General features: G+C 39.8%; 1 protein-coding gene across 2 annotated transcripts in view; it reads left to right on the forward strand.

The window, feature by feature from the left end:
- The window catches only part of CACNA2D3 (calcium voltage-gated channel auxiliary subunit alpha2delta 3), a 999,345-nt gene that overhangs the window by 814,175 nt on the left and 168,550 nt on the right, over positions 1-16,620 (forward strand). For both annotated transcript variants that reach the window (XM_055135106.1, XM_055135105.1), the window contains 4 exons: positions 743-836; positions 4,400-4,495; positions 9,950-10,071; positions 12,956-13,036. In XM_055135106.1, coding sequence (XP_054991081.1) covers positions 743-836; positions 4,400-4,495; positions 9,950-10,071; positions 12,956-13,036 — 393 coding nt within the window. The remainder of the gene's footprint in view (positions 1-742; positions 837-4,399; positions 4,496-9,949; positions 10,072-12,955; positions 13,037-16,620) is intronic.

Below are 16,620 nucleotides of genomic sequence, written 5' to 3' on the forward strand. Positions count from 1 at the left end.
ATATGCCTAGAGTCAAGCATCAGTAACTTTGTAAATCACAGTTCTTTAATAAAAAAAATTAAATTGTATTTAAGATAAAAACAAAACTTCACAACAAAAAACAGTGTATATGTATGCCTCATCATAGCTCTGATTTCTAATATCAATGAAGGTATCAAGATTCTTCTATTGAGATATCAAGATATACAAGATTCATACTGATTTGGGACTGATAACCCAATTTAAAATGGGGGGGAAGAAAACATATAGAAAGAATCATGAAATTAATGTCTCATGATTTATAAAATAGTTTATATTTTCTTCTCATTATGTATAATCCCTTCTCATTACGGATGAGATAAGTAAGGACTGAAGAGTTGTCCATTTTAAAGCAGAAAAGAAATAGAAATGAAGACGGAAATAGAGGGTGGAAGAGTGACTTTCTCAATTTTGAAACCCGGAGTTGGCCTGCAGCTCTATGACCTGAGCTATCTCCATTGGAAGAGAAAGCAGAAAGCTGCTGTGTGAGCACCCCCACCTCTGAAGTCCCTATCATCTCTTCCAAATGCTGAGCAGGCCCCTGCTTGCTGGCATATCAGTTGTCAGAACTGTTTCCTATTTTCAGCTGGTGGGGGGTTAGTGCTGAAGCACACAGAGGTGTGAGGAAGTCACCTCCAGATACTGTAAAACTAGCCCTATGAACACTCTCAGGTCTGCCCTGGGGCCCCACCCAAGTCATCTTTTCAAATATGTACCCCAACAGGTGATAAAGAGTTGATACAAGAAGTCCTTTTTGATGCAGTGGTGAGCGCTCCCATTGAGGCGTATTGGACCAGCCTTGCCCTCAACAAATCTGAGTAAGTGGTTGCACGTGTCCCCCTTTCATGGCCATTTCCCCACAAGCCGTTCAAAATATGGTTATGGTTTAAAGAACTAAACTGTTTTAGGAGCCTGGTGTTAAAGTTCTTTAATTTTCCCCAAAGCTCTAAACCACAAGAGCTAGAGCAGATTAGCGGCTCGGGCTTGGATGGCAAGCTCCTGGGTTTGACGTATAATTTGTTTGAGTTTGAACATGACATGAAATTTGGTATGCTGAGGTAGAGTGACACTTCCGAGGGGAGGGGAAGAGAGAGAGACAGAGAGACAGAGAGAAAGAGAAGGGAAGAGAGGGAGAAAGAGAGGGAGAGAGAGCCCTACTTCCTACTTCCTTCCACTTCTCTGTCTGCATAGAACTTGGGATCAGGACCAGGTTAGGGTGTGAGTCAGATGAAGAAGGGAGAGCTCTGTTTCATCAGGGTGTTGAATATAACTGAATAAAACTGTGTGGTTCTACTTCTAAAGTGGAGTTTGGGGGCCAGAGCGATAGCACAATGGGTAGGGCGTTTGCCTTGCACGCGGCCGACCTGGGTTCGATCCCCGGCATCCCATATGGTCCCCCAAGCACTGCCAGGAGCAATTCCTGAGTGCAAAGCCAGGAGTAACCCCTGAGCATTGCTGGGTGTGACCCAAAAAGCAATAAATAAATAAATAAATAAAGTGAAGTTTGAGGTGGGGGATGGGCAAATAATGGCTTTGGCTGATGAGCATTTTATTATTATCTTTACTTTCAGCAGACTATTCATCAAGCTATCCAATTAAAAAATATTTACAATTTTTTTTCATAAACCTTCATGTCATACCTTATTTGGCTCTTTCTTTTCTTTTTTTAGGTATTTTCTTTTTATTCTATTTAATAGGATCTCTGTTGTCTCATATGCCAATCATTTGTTTTTATATTCATTTATTCTCAGATACTGGTTGCATGTATAGTGCTTGTGTGTGGGACTAGAAATAGAAGTAACTCAGTCCTTGTCTATAGCATGCAGTGTCTATAGTATGCAGTGTGCAATATTAGTAAGAACTGTGATGATTGCTTTGGAGGAAAGATAAAAATCAAAAAGAACTACAATGGAGACAGAAGACAGGAAGGATTTTATGAGCAGGAACTAGTTTGTGGATCACTCTAGGGAGATATAATACATGTGCCAAGAATTTTAGGTGAGTAAATATCGGGCATGTTTGAGGAACATAAAGGCCATCCCAGCTAAAATAAAGGGGGACAGATGGAAGATTGCAGAAAGTGAATCTGTGTAGGCACCAGGTGATTCAGGACTTTGGGAGTCACTTGAAATACTTTGTATTTTATACGCAAATTATTGGAAGATCACTGAAGAATTTTAAGAAGGGTATTTTATAAGTACCAGGAGGTTGACTCCATGGCTTGGAGGCTGGCCTCACATTCTGGGGAAAGGGCAACTCAGAGAAGGGATCACCAACTATAATGTAGTCAAAGGCCATGCAAGGGAAGGGAGTTGCGAGCTGAACGAGGGCTAGAGACTGAGCACAGTGGCCACTCAACACCTTTATTGCAAACCACAACAGCTAATTAGAGAGAGAGAACAGAAGGGAATGCCCTGCCACAGTGGCAGGGTGGGGTGGGGAGAGATGGGTTTGGGGAGGGTGGGAGGGATGCTGGGTTTACTGGTGGTGCAGAATGGGCACTGGTGAAGGGATGGGTTCTCGAACCTTGTATGAGGGAAACATGAGCACAAAATTGTATAAATCTGTAACTATACCCTCACGGTGACTCACTAATTAAAAATAAAAAAAAATTATAAAAAAACTTAAAATAAAATAAAATGCAAAAAAAAAGAAGAGTATTTTAAGATTCTGGGAAGGGTGTGCTCATATTTGCATGTTTTGAGAAAGTCCTTCCATGCCTATATGGAAGAGTGGAGTGGGGATGAATATAAGTAGAACCTTGGATGGCATTCCAGGTGTTGGCCATTTAGAACAGAACAGGGACTGGAGGCAAGAGAGAAATTTGGCATACTTTTGAAGATCTTTGCCTCTGTCCTCGGGGCTTGATAATGGATTTTCTGTGTGAGGAAAGAGAAGCTGAGCTGCTAAAGATCATACACAAGTTAGTGACATAGATAGAAATGGTATCATTTCCTAGGAGGAAATACATGTAAGATGAGCAGGCTTGGGGCTCAATGTGACCAGAGTTCTTTTAAATGACCCTAAGTTTCCCCAGAAGAAATACAAAGTAAGCAGTTTAATTCATAAGTCTGAAGTTTCAAAGTGAGACTCCCAGATTCGTATTTTGGGGTGTCATTACACTGCTTTCTACCGGAATCTTATTCCCAGGGGTATTGGGAAAGAGTCAAAGGTGTGTGTGTGTATGTGTTTGTGTGTGACTATAGTCTTTAGTGGACGTAGAGAAACATTGCTTTTAAGCTCCCATAAAACTCAAAATCCTGCATAAAGATTGCTGATTCATTCTTAACACATGCTAAATATTTTCAAAATGGTAGCTTGCTTTGTAGTCCACATCTGTAACTGATTGGACAGCCTGGCTTTCCAATTTGGTTTAGGCTACAAGCAGAAACAAATGCCTAGTGTTGTCTTTTATCCACCCCCTTAAATACTTAAAGGTAGTATTGACCACGTTGGCTACCATCAAAGATCAAGTAACCAAGTGATATTTTATTGAAAATGACATGGGAAATGCGTCAAGTCAATTGTTACTAGCATCTAGGACAGGGAAGCAAACTCAAGAATCGGCATTTTTTTACACTTTAATTGTAGAATAAAAGAAAAATCTTTTATGTGTGGAAAAAAGACATTTATTTTTTGGAGAACTATGCATTGCAGATACACTGAAAAATATGTTCAAACATATACAATTTACCTTACACATTGAAAACAGAAGTGTGGTCCACTGGTAAGTGAGCCTTTGTTGACGGTCATTCTTAGGGTTCCTATGAATGAATGCTGCAAGGCTACTTAAAACAACAATTTACTTAAGCATGTCTCTGATGTTGGTGTTCAGGATAAAAACTGTGTTCTGGTAAAAGTTATAAATTGAGGCCCTCAAAACTGGGCAGCATTCAGGTCCTGAACAATCTTCCAAAATAGGGAATGCTGCAGGCTCAGATGCCTGTTTTTGCTTTGTCAGAGTCCATGAAGAGTCTCAGGACCAAGAACAGACTTGATAGCTATTGCTATAGAGTGAGGAAAGCTGACTGTAGGGATTTTCTTCTCCAAAAAAATTTGTTCTTGTTTCCCTACTTTCCTCTGAACTTGGAACCAGAACCCCAAAGAAAAAGGTGTGTTGTCTTCTGCTGGCCTTGTTGTCATGAAATTCTTCAATTTTCTGCCAAGAATCAATACAAACATTTTTGTATGGGCTAAGAATGTGCATCTTAGACTTGGTGCAAGCACACATAAGCGCAGTGTGTGGTTCTGTAATTTCTTTTAAAATCTCAGGTTGCAAGACCGCTGTTTCAAAAAGCATCCTGTGAGTGTTAAAAATGCAAAAGCCATTATCTGCTCACTGTCCAGAATATTCCCCCTGATGTCTGCTGGTCTGTTTCAGGAATTCTGACAAGGGTGTGGAGGTTGCCTTCCTTGGCACTCGCACGGGCCTCTCAAGGATCAACCTGTTTGTTGGGGCTGAGCAGCTCACCAATCAGTAAGTAGGGGCCCCTCAACTTGGGAAATTCAAAGGGAAGCTGATTTCCACTGCCTGATTTTGCCTCCAGTAGAAACAAAATTCAGGTCAGCCATGGCCTACCATCATTTCTTCTCTGTTCTGCTCTGTGGGCTCCCAATCACCTGCGTGTTCACCTGCCTGTCTGCTCTTCTACAAGTCTTTATTCTCCATGCTTGTTATCTTCTGTTCACTGTCTTTGGGTTCTCTTCAAAGGGGTCATTTTGAGAGATGGCTAGGGGAGAAACCACAGGGAGGAAATGATCTGCTCTTGACCAGGAGCTTCAGACCCTTCAGTTGTTGGGAAGTCCTGCTGAGAAATTATTGTCTGTTCCCAAATCAGGGCCTTGAATCTATTGTTTGTTTGCTTGTGTGGGTTTTAATAAACCTCTGCAGTGAGCCTGCAGAGTCCCCGTAGTACCAGGAGTAGGCAGGCATGCATCTCTGTGTGCTTAAAGAGACCATAGTGGACAATGGGCAGATTATTGCTAAACTCAGCATCCACATGTCCTTTAAACCTCTGCTTTCCCCCTGAGTCCTCAGAGAGCCCCCATACCTTAATCCTTTGTCATGTTTCACCAAGGCCTGTGTGAGTTTGGCAATTTTTTTTTCTGAGACCCTTATTAAATGTTCTCAGTTTATTTTCTTGGAAGCAAGAAAGCATTATTTGGCCAGAAACAAACGGAGTCTGAAAATCAAAAGGTTTTTTGTTTGTTTGTTTTTATTTGTGTGTTTGTTTGTGGTGTACAGAGATCACCAGGAAACCTCATATACCCTTCAGATTACCTGGAGATAAATAACCATACCAAAGTCCCACCCACTAAAGAAGGGTCGATGAGCCATTGGGTGACCTTCCCATCCAATGAAGCAAAGCCCAGTAAAGCTCTTGTTTCTGTTAGCCGAGGTCCTGACTCTTTTTATTTATTTATTTTTTTTGGGTCACACCCGGCAATGCACAGGGGTCATTCCTGGCTCATGCACTCAGGAAATACCCCTGGCGGTGCTCAGGGGACCATATGGGATGCTGGGATTCGAAACCGGGTCAGCCGCTTGCAAGGCAAACGCCCTACCCGCTGTGCTATCACTCCAGCCCCGAGGCCCTGACTCTTAACTCTGATCTTATAAAACCAAATTACTTAAAACAATAGATTTTTATGTTTTATAGATTTGACTTTTAATCCTGCTCAGGGATTCTTTCTTGCTCAACAGCTCAAATGTGTCATTTTAAAAGTTAACACTCATTGTGGCTTAAATTTTTTCTAGCCTTTTTAAAAATGCCTATTGAACTATTAGGAAAAGTTTCTATGAAGAACTGTTGCTTGTTGCCTTTATACATGTTGCCTTTTTCTTTTAGAATCCAAAAAGGCAAAGGGAAACACAAGGATATATTTCCTAATTCTCAGGGAATTGACTCTTTATACATGAAAGCAAAGAAGGGAATCCAAGAGCCAAAACCTTGCTATTCTGATAACTGGGCTATTGTGACAGATTTGGAATATAATCAGGGTAACTCTCTGGATGTATACTCAGCCCTTTTCACTTTTTTCCTTACTCTGTACATCTGGAAAATAGGGTTGTTCATTTCCTTGAATTTCTATGAATGTATAAATATACATGTTTGGAAGCTAAAGATTCCTGAAACTATATATCTCTGGAGTATTACTGTGATCCTGCATGAGTACTTATTGGATATCTCAAGGGATAAAATAATCCTTCTGCCCTAAAGAACTTCCATCATTGATAGATATCAGGGCACCTGAACTTCAATGGTCTGCCTATCCCCTGAAATCAAATAGTAATTATTAGATATCCAGCTATTACCCAGGAACAGAAAGGTTTCAGAATTCTTTTTCCATTTTCATAAACCAGGCATACAAGGAGCAACTCAAAGGCTTGGAGTGAAGTGCTGGACAGTATAAAGTTGCCACTCTGAAATAACTTGTATTAGCACCAGCCTCCCACACAGGCGTCATCTTTTATCTTATCCTACCTCCTGTTTTTGGCTATAGATCAATTGCAGTTCATGCCATCGGTAGTCTTCCTCCATCCTCAATATTAATGTCAATATTGATGACACCACATTCTATACTTTGAATATGGCCTCTTGAACCGTGTATATAGCATATACATAGCATCCAGGAACGCCAGCCTCTGCATTAGAATTGCTGTTCTCTCTAGAATCCTAAGAGAAGGCCAGTTAAAAGATAGAAGGAGGGGCTGGAGCAATAGCACAGTGGGTAGGGCATTTGCCTTGCACGAAGCTGACCCGGGTTCGACTCCCAGCATCTCATATGGTCCCTTGAGCACCGCCAGGAGTGATTCCTGAGTGCATGAGCCAGGAGTAACCCCTGTGCATTGCAGGGTATGACCCAAAAAGAAAAAAAAATGAAGGAATCCACTAAAAATGAATGAAACTCTCAGTTTGAAAGTTCATATATTTGTCAGGTCCTTTTTAGCTACATAGCTATTTAACAGTGGTGTTATATAATCCTGATAGTATCCTAGAAGTATGATGTTATTATTACAATTTTGTGGAGAAATAATTGTGGCTCAAGGATTTAAAAGTGACCCAATACCTCATTCAAGGCCACTCAACTCTCCTAAAAAAGAAACTACATTTGTCTCATCCAGCATTCTAGAAACCTTAAGTAGACTTTCATCTCACTCAGAAGGATTCTACTTTCCAAAGAACATTAGTGGGGAGTTTGTGAGTCCAATTCACTCCTGCCTGCTTCCTTCTGAACTGCTGCTTGTTGGAGGAAACCCCAAGGTTCTGGGCACCAGACCCTCTCCCATGAACATTCAAGTTTCTGGAGGGGCAGCGGTGAAGACTTGTCTGATGGCTCAGGTGCTGGAATGGTCCTGGCAGCAGCCATGGGATAAGTAGGTATGCAGCCCTAGACCTAGCACCTGCTGCATCCAATGCCTAAATGTTGTCATTGGTCTGAGGAAGGACCACCTTCCTGCCAGCTGCACTCCCCACTGCTCATGACTGGTAAAGTGTCCCTTGAAAGGAGCATCAACCTCCCATGGTTGCATAAATCTCAGACTCACCAGAGCCAGCATGGGGGTCAGTGCTGGGATTGTGCCCTGGACTAGTGGGGAAGGTGATGCTCTTCCCACCAGCCTGGGAAGTTCCTTCTTATGCTGGTGCAGGTATGAAAATATTCCTGTAAAATATTATGTCCTTGAAAGAACATGAATAAGGGAGGGGCGTGGCTAGCAGAGTTGCCTCATGCAAAGCATCTACTAAGACCCAAGCTCTAACTTTGGCAGTGTATGCCATCATGTACAGTTAGATGTGACTTTAGTGGTCAGTAAGCACTGCTGCAGTTATTCATGGTAGTACATATTATAAATGTATATGTACATTTATATAATGTACCTGTATACATGGGCTGGAGCGATAGCATAGCAGGTAGGGTGTCTTCCTTGCATGCAGCCGACCCAGGTTCAATTCCTCCACCCCTCTTGGAGAGCCTGGCAAGCTTCAGAGAGTATCTCGCCCACACGGCAGATACTGGCAACCTACCTGTGGTGTATTCAATATGCAAAAAACAGTAACAACGAGTTTCACCATGGAGACATTACTGGTGCCCACTTGAGCAAATTGATGAGCAACGGGGTGACAAGTGACAAGTGACCTATATACATTATATAAGTGTATATACATTATAAAGTATATGTACAGTATAGCCATACAACATTCTCAGGCCCTAGGCCTAGGATCCCCTGAACATTTTTGGGAGCCTCTTTGTCCCCAAAATGCAAGTGTCACATTTAAATATTTGTGAAACCCAGTGATTTGAGTGTTAGGAAACACACTACTAATATAAAAGTGCAAAGAGAAACTAGTCTGTCAGGCTGAGTAAGGAACTTTCCCCATCAATTCTGTGAGGAGCACTAGGATCTCAGGGCATTCTTAACCCCACTCCTGACTCACACTTTCATATGCCAAACCAGTAACAATGCTGAGTCTAATTCCCCTGACCCTGAAAGTGCCTCCAATGTGGCATTGTTGGAAAGGACAAGTAAGGAGAGTCTTCTAAAATCTCAGGGCTAGGATGAATGGAGACGTTACTGAGACTACTCGAGAAATTCGATGATCATCGGGATGATGATGATGATGATGATGATGATGATGATAAAGAGTAGTCTCAGTAACGTCTCCAATGCTCAGTGGTTACTCCTGGTTCTGCACTTAAGAATCATTCCTGGCAGAGCTTGGGGGACCATATAGGATATGGAAAGTGAACTGGGTTGGCCACAGGCAGGAAAAGCATCCTACCTGTTATACCCTTATTCTAGCCTCTATATTCTTTTATAGTAACCCATGGTCACTTAGCACACATATAAGGCTATGTTTAAGTATTTCTCCCCATGGTCTATGGGTTCTAGCTTATCCTGCAAATTACTAAATTGAAAGGATTATTCGTTGGTTTCTGTATGCATGGAAAGGAGTATTTCTGGTTCAGCTAGGGGCCATTTTTCTACATACTCTGTGTCCCCTGGTTTGTCTCCATTTCTGAAAGATCTCTGTAGAATGTGGACTCACTGGGCAATTATTTTCTTCCCTGTACTAATTTATCCAAGATGAGGCTCTTTGGTGCTAGAGATTAAGGACGATTCTTTGGAGCTAGATCAAGTTGCACATGATGTTTGGGACATCAGTCTGTTTCCGTATGCATAGAAAAATTAAAACACATAAATTGAAGCTCATTTCCTCAAAGGTTTCTGGAGGCTATGGATGAGAGGATGACCATCACAAAGAAATGCCAAGGGAAAAGACTATAGCAGAGTGAGGAGGCGGTGGGTCTCAGTATGGAGCAAGATCTTGCATGTGTTTTGAAGCATACCTTGAAATTTGAATGATTTTCATGGGAAGAAGAGGAAGTGCAAGCAGCCTTTCCATTTGATCAACACTGTAGCCAGAGGCAGAGGGGCCCAGGAGAGGAGATTTCCGGCAGGGACTGGGAGCCATGCTGTTTGGCTGGTCATTGGGCAGGTGAGGAAGAAAAGATCCCATGGGCCTATTTTTTTTTTTATCCCTGATTCTTTTTCTAACAAGAGTGAGATTTACTTACGAGGTTCATTCTTTCAAGGATATGTGTCCATGTGTCTGTGTCTGGATTTTGAGGCAAGACAAAGCTCTCTGACTACCCTTTGGTCTTTTGATAGGATTTCAAGAATAGGATTTGTTGGCTTGTTTAAGACAGTAAAACTATTAGTTCACTACATCTATTTGGAAAATTATTTCATCTCCTGGGAATCTGTCAGAGATCTCCAAGAAATTTCTGAGCAATCCCTGGTGTACAGTGTTAGGCAGATAATGAATGGTTCTAAAATGCTCACACTGGTTTTACCCAAAAAGATGATGAGGATACATGTAGGTCTGGTCTTTCCATACTTAATGCTGCATGCTTTTCTTCCTGCAAGGGACTTCCTGAAAGCTGGAGACAAAGAAAACATTTTTAATGCAGATCATTTCCCTCTCTGGTACCGAAGAGCTGCGGAGCAGATTCCAGGGAGTTTTGTTTACTCCATCCCCTTCAGCACAGGTGGGTGCCCTGGTTGGAATTTGGTGCTATTGGCCTGGGTATTGTGTGCAAAGTATGTAGAACAACCTGAATACAGATGGAAGTCAAGTTCAGCCTTGAGAGGTATGCTAAAGTATTGAACTAGTCTGCTATGACCCAAATAAAATAAAGCTCTTGCTTAACCAAAATATGCAAAGAACTGGACTGGTATTTTGCATTGTATAGAAATTGAATATAAACTCCCACAATATTTTACAACTTTCTTTTTGTAAATTACAAAATAGATTTTTATAAATGTAGTTGTGACCTACTTAGAAAAAAATTCTGGCTGGCTTAGTTCTTTTCCAGAACCTTCTGCAAGTCTCCACAATTACCAGTCAGAATTGAATGGATTTAAATCCACTTGGAGATTTCAGGGCCAAGGGTTTGTAAAGCCTTGTGCTTTACCTAAATGAGGGCCTCAGAGACCAGTAAGAGGCATTTTGGCAGTGCATAATCATTAAAAACAAATAAACAAGAAAGATCACCTCCTTCACAAAAGAACTGAGAACTCTCTTCTTTCAGTTTCAGAAGCAAAATAGAAGGACTTTTCAATTACCCTTCCATTTCTTTCAGTCTCCTGAATCTTTATTATTCGTTATTGTTATTGGTGCTCTCTATCTGTGTAGCCTCTGTAGTAGACTTTGTGGAAACTTCAGAGATGTACAAAATCTGGTTTTATAAAATGTTATTGCTCTGTACAGTTCAATGTATGCTTATGTTTTATGTTAGGAACTTTTGTATTGATCTCTTATAAGAAATCCTAAGTCACAATCCTAACAGAGGAACTCTAGTAATTTGTATCTATCTTTTTTCATTGAGACTTGGCAGTTGCTCATTTAAAAAAACAAAAATCATCATACAAAAGTGCTTTTGAAATTTGCAGAAGACAAATTTACAAGGGCTGCCTAATAACTGGTTGAGCAAACTTATTAGGAAGGTCTCTCATTAGTCAAGACATTCAGGAAAAGGTCAAATATCATTATAGAAAGGCCTGGTGAGGTGGGGTGTTTTACAAGATTTTTTGATTACATTACTTTCAGGTCTTGGAATTCTTTGGAGATTGTGATATTTTCTACCATATGTGTGACATGACAGACTTTCATGTGTGATGTTTTGTGATATTTTATTTGTGAGTTTGTGATATTTTGCTGACATATCTATATGGATACATGACAGACCTACATGCACATATAGCTGCATATGTATATGTGCTCTTTAATATAAATATCTGGGTTATACATCTTGTATCATGTTTTATTGATTATAATACCAACTCAAAAATAAAAAGCTCTTTCAATCTGCTGCAGAGTTCTCAATAATAATATATTCTTTATTTTTTAATCTTGTGATCCTATTATTTTGTAGTCCTCTAAAGAAAATTGTTGAGTTTCTAGATCTGGTCCAGAATCATCAAGTTTTCTTTTTGCCAGAGTGGCTTTTGCTCCAAACTTGATGATAAGAATAAGTAGCTATGGAAGAGGAGAAAATGCCCTAAAATATTTTCAGTGTGTGTTGTACACTTGTGTATTTTGCCCTCATATGTCAGTTTGCTTTGTTATCATTTACCACTTCTCCTACAAAGAATTATGTCTGAGAAGACCAAAATCTGATTATTAAGACTCTTGTCAAATTGTGTTTTGGCAAGTGAGGTTCTCATTCAATTTTCAATGAAGTCATATAATGAAAGGGAATTGACCTCCTTCATGGGAAAGTTATGGATGACAGAGCATCTTAGGAAATTTCATGGTCCCTTTAGATTCAGGGAAAGTGCAAATGGTATGGTAGAACTGTTTCTGTCTCTTTTTCTACTGTGTATTGAATACCTGTACCCCCGGGAAGGAAGCTGGGTTTTATTACTCCTCAGATTTGGGCCAGGACAAAATTCTGAATTAGTTTGGCCATAAAGTGTATTCAAATTCAGAACTGCCTTGTCCATGCTTCTCAGCTCAACTGGATTCCATTCAACTTATATTCATCAAATCCTTTTGTAAGGCATTTACTTGGCTAAGCCATGATCAGCTAAAGACATTTGGTATTTGTAGTCAGTTTTTTTTTTTAATTTTTAACTCGTGTATTGGGAACTCTCAATACCTGAAAGTCTCTTACTACTAATATTATATTCTCATCATTTTAATAAATGTTTGAAATAAAGATTGCATTCCAGCTCTATTCCTGTTTAAGATAGTTTTGCTTATACAAAAGGAAGGCTTGCAATTATACTATGTAAAACTGTATTTTTTTACATTAAGTAAATCAAAAAATCACAAGTAATTTTAAAACTATCTTATATAGCTCTTATGGCTATATTTATAAAGGAACTATAAATGTAATCAGCACAGCAACTACTGCAGTCAACAACCACAAATTACTCAAATATGTGTCATTGCTGCATGGTGAACAACCACTATGATCTCAATAATTATTGAAAATCAATAATTTCAATGTGAAGGGGCTGAATTTTTCTCAGTCCAGGCCATTGTCACTAACCACATTAAATGCCCCAACTGAGAAAAGTTATTTCCCAATACTTATGGTCTGATAGAGGAGGCCAATTCTAGATTCTGGAAACAGGCCCACGGCACAGTTCGTGGACTTGGTAACTAATGGGGCAATAAGGTCTTTCTATCTATCTTTATCTCTCTCTCTCTCTCTCTCTCTCTCTCTCTCTCTCTCTATCTCTATCTCTCTCTCATTTTTGGGAGGCACATACAGCATGCCCATGGCTTACCCCTGGCTCTGTGGCTAGGGAACACACCTGGAGGTGCTCAAGAGTCTAAACCCACACCTTAACCTTAGTCTGAACCCCAGATTACTATCTTAACATGTACATTTTAACTATCTCCATTTTCTTTTCTTCTTATAGGACCAGTCAACAAAAGCAATGTAGTGACAGCGAGTACTTCCATTCAGCTCTTAGATGAACGAAAATCTCCTGTGGTGGCAGGTAAATGATGGATTTTAGTCACTAGATATAAAGGAAGCATGTCATACATTCATCTGGTCTGCCAACTACCTCTATAGAACACATTTATTTTCCAGAAAGTAGGCTTAGGAAGGTAAACATTAGAAATTATTTTCTCCTCAATTTGGTGTCACCTTCTTCAATCCAAGATTTGATCGCTGGTTGTATTTGATGTGAAAATAGAAATCTTTCCTAGAACTTTTGTTCACAAACTCTGAGCCAATAAGAATTTGTTTCTACATGTAGAAAGGCATTTCTTGACAGTGGAAGGTAGCATACTAATTTAAAGAAAACCCCAGTTCTTTCAAGTCTACATCATTAAGATAACAAGAAGCATATAAGGAAATTGTGGATTTGTTTTAGGCACACAAAGTTGAAATGTGCCTTTCTTCAAAGAGCTTGAGATTTTTTTTCCCTAATCCTCCTAGGGAGTTAGATTTAGATGTATTTGCAGAGTCATCTTGGGAACCAGGAGGAAGCCAAATTATTTTATGATCGTGAGTCTTAGATTATCAGAGAAACTCCATCTCTAGCTTTTGCCACTTCTCTCATCTCTCAAGAGTGTCAGTGACATCTGTGGCTTGCTGGGGACTTTCGTGGGTGGAATTTGGCTCTAAAGAACCAGAAACTGCTACAAGTCTTCTTTTGAGGATAGCTGCTGGCAAAGAAGAAAAAAAAGCCTAAATGTTTGTCTAGAATATGATCTCACTCTGATACATAATTGTCGGATTTATTGGTTGATGGATAGGTGAAACCCTCTAATTTATATCTGGAAGTCACTAGATTTAGCAAAGGGAGTCCCTCTGTTTTTGGCAGCCTTCCTCAATCAAGCAGTTCCATAGAGTGAATGAACATCATCTTCTGAGTCCTCACCCACTGTGAATATTTGTGGTAAGGAATGCAAACGGATCAGGCATATTTCAAATGGTTGTTCTTTGGCTAGAAACTAGAAACACTGTGTGTTTCCCCACTTGATTTTTTTATGTAGTCGATGCATCATCATTAGATTAATAGGAAATGAAGGATTTTGGGTATAGGGTATAGTTGTTGTGGTTATTGGGCATGGCAGGAAGACAGTCATGTATCTGACATAGAGCTCATCTTGAACTAGGCAGACCTATAACTCATCACCTAGGAGATAAGGGCTCTAAAAGTTCATGACTGCTATATGGAGATTTTATCACTTGACATTTTATATTTTTTAAGAAAGGTAAGAGACAGAATCATTTAACTCAAAAAAGATTAATTTTTGCATAGAGGAGGTCAGACATGCTTACCAGCAGGGTAACCCAGTTGGCTAGTTCTAGAGACAAGTTATCTGTATTGAATTGGGGCCACATGTGGCAGTTGTCAAAGACAGGGTCTGAACAAAGTTGCCTGTCCACTCTTTGAAATTTCTTTTGAAAACCTTCCTTTGGGTCTTTTAAAGTATGCTCTGTGTTGGTCCTAAGATTATTGTGCTTATCCTATTCACTCTTACCCAAGTTTACAAACTATGCTCAAAAGTTTCCAGATGCCTTACATTTCATAAATGTCCATATGAGTTTGGGCAGAATACAAAGTCAGCCTTGACACTGTGGATCCAAACTGGAGAAGAATATGAATTTTCCAAATGGTTGGTCTGTCTACTGTTGACATACATGGCTGGCCAGAGACCACAGCAGGATTGACCCACCCTGACTGGGTGGAGGAGACACACTCCTGTTTACAGTTACTCTGAATGTGTCAATAGGCTCCCATTTTCAGAAGATAATTATAGAGCAAGACAAAGAAGCAAGGTTATTTGAGAAATGTTATTTTTTTATATTTTAAAACTGGGAGCTATTAGTCTTCACTTGAAATGTATTTGGTACAACCAAAATAATATAAAATTGTTTGCCTTTGATCTGGAAGATACTGATCTCAGTTTTGCTGTATCGGTGCAGCATTGTTAAGGCAGTGACCTCAAAAAGACCTTTCTGTGTTTGAGCATCCTCAGTGGGTTTTTTTTTTCCAATTTTCATGAACTCTGACTCACCCATCATGTCACTGTGTGATTAGGCTTGGGGACTTGCTCCTCTGTATTTTCTCCCAAATGAAGTAGATGTTGTTTACCACTTAGAAATGAAAAAGGTCATTTTAGTTGCAGAATCAGCCTCAGTTGGGTAGGTGATCATGAAGATGTAAGGCCAATCCTCTCCCCAACCCCAGTAGGCCTGTAGCAGCAGATGGGACACAGTCAACTGGCAGTAATTCCAGGTTTCCATGAAGTCTTTGTGTCAGATCGAAATGTTCAGCTTTGCGAATAATTATCAAGGATAACTTCTCAAAGCCTCCACTCCTCTCAGACCTGATCTGGTTTGCTCATGTTCACTGACTACATGTGTTTATTGGGGTTAGAGTTTCTTGTGTTGTTTTTCTGTTTTATTCTATGCGATTCTTTTTTTTTTCTTTTAACAAAAACATTTAGATACTCATCTGTCAATGACATCTTTGAAGAAAGGGCAGTCAGACTGGGCAGGAATCCATTTATGCGTCAGCCTCAGTGCATAAATGGGTCCCATCCATCTTCTCAGTCTGTGACATTGCTTACAGTCCTTTTCTTGAGGAACCTGCCAGCTTTCCAGCTGCCACTCGCATGCTGAATTTTCTTGATTGTTTTCCTGCTGCAAAGGAAGAAGCAGTAGGACTTTCTCTTTGGTCTGCCAAGACTCTCTAGAGCCCAGGAAACTTTGGTATGTGACAGGACACACCTAACTCATTTTTATGTTGTTACTGGGAATTCAAATCTTAGACAGCAAGGTTCACAGAGGTTTGTCACTCTACAATTTGTTACATGTATGGTCTTAGGTTTCGAAGGACTATCTCAGGTACAGTTGGGATTATTACCTCTGTAATGTTATTCCAGGTTGATTTGGGATTAAATGAGAAAAAAAACTTAATTAAGAAGTATTGAAAATGCTAGGATATGGGTGTGCATTATTATTTTCCAATTTTTAATGTGTCTTTTAGTTATTTCATTTATTAAATATTGCCTAAACTTCTGTTTTATCTAGGTACTCTAACTATAAATGAATAATAGCCAGGTTCTGTAATTGATATTGTTGTCCACAATCCAGAGACCTGTCAAATAGTAGCTACTGTTATTTTCAAAGCTGTATCTACATGAGGCAAATGATTGAAAAGCTGAACAATTATCTAAAAACAACTAGGGTCCCAGATTTAGTCTTTTTCTTCTTTCTTTCAAAACATAAATGAGTGAACCACCTGGAGAACAGTTAATCCAAACCTCCATGAAAATCCTATAAAAAGTGAATTGAATTTTGAAGTCTATTTGCTCTTACCTCATGATTATTGACTTGTATTCTACAAATAGCCTAATCATGAGCACTATTCTGTTCTCCTCCAATAATGAAGAGATTAGGCTTTATGGACCAATAGTCATGGATCTTTCCATTATGCTAGGATAGAAATACCAAGAGAAGAGAAGAAATGCCTCCAGGTGGGATTGGGAGGTCGGGGTGGGATCTGAGCCCGTTGGAAAAATGTCACTAAACAGGAAACTCCTTTCCTTCCTTGGAAAGTTT

Source organism: Sorex araneus, chromosome 4, assembly GCF_027595985.1.
Source record: "Sorex araneus isolate mSorAra2 chromosome 4, mSorAra2.pri, whole genome shotgun sequence".
Taxonomy (NCBI): Eukaryota; Metazoa; Chordata; class Mammalia; order Eulipotyphla; family Soricidae; genus Sorex; species Sorex araneus.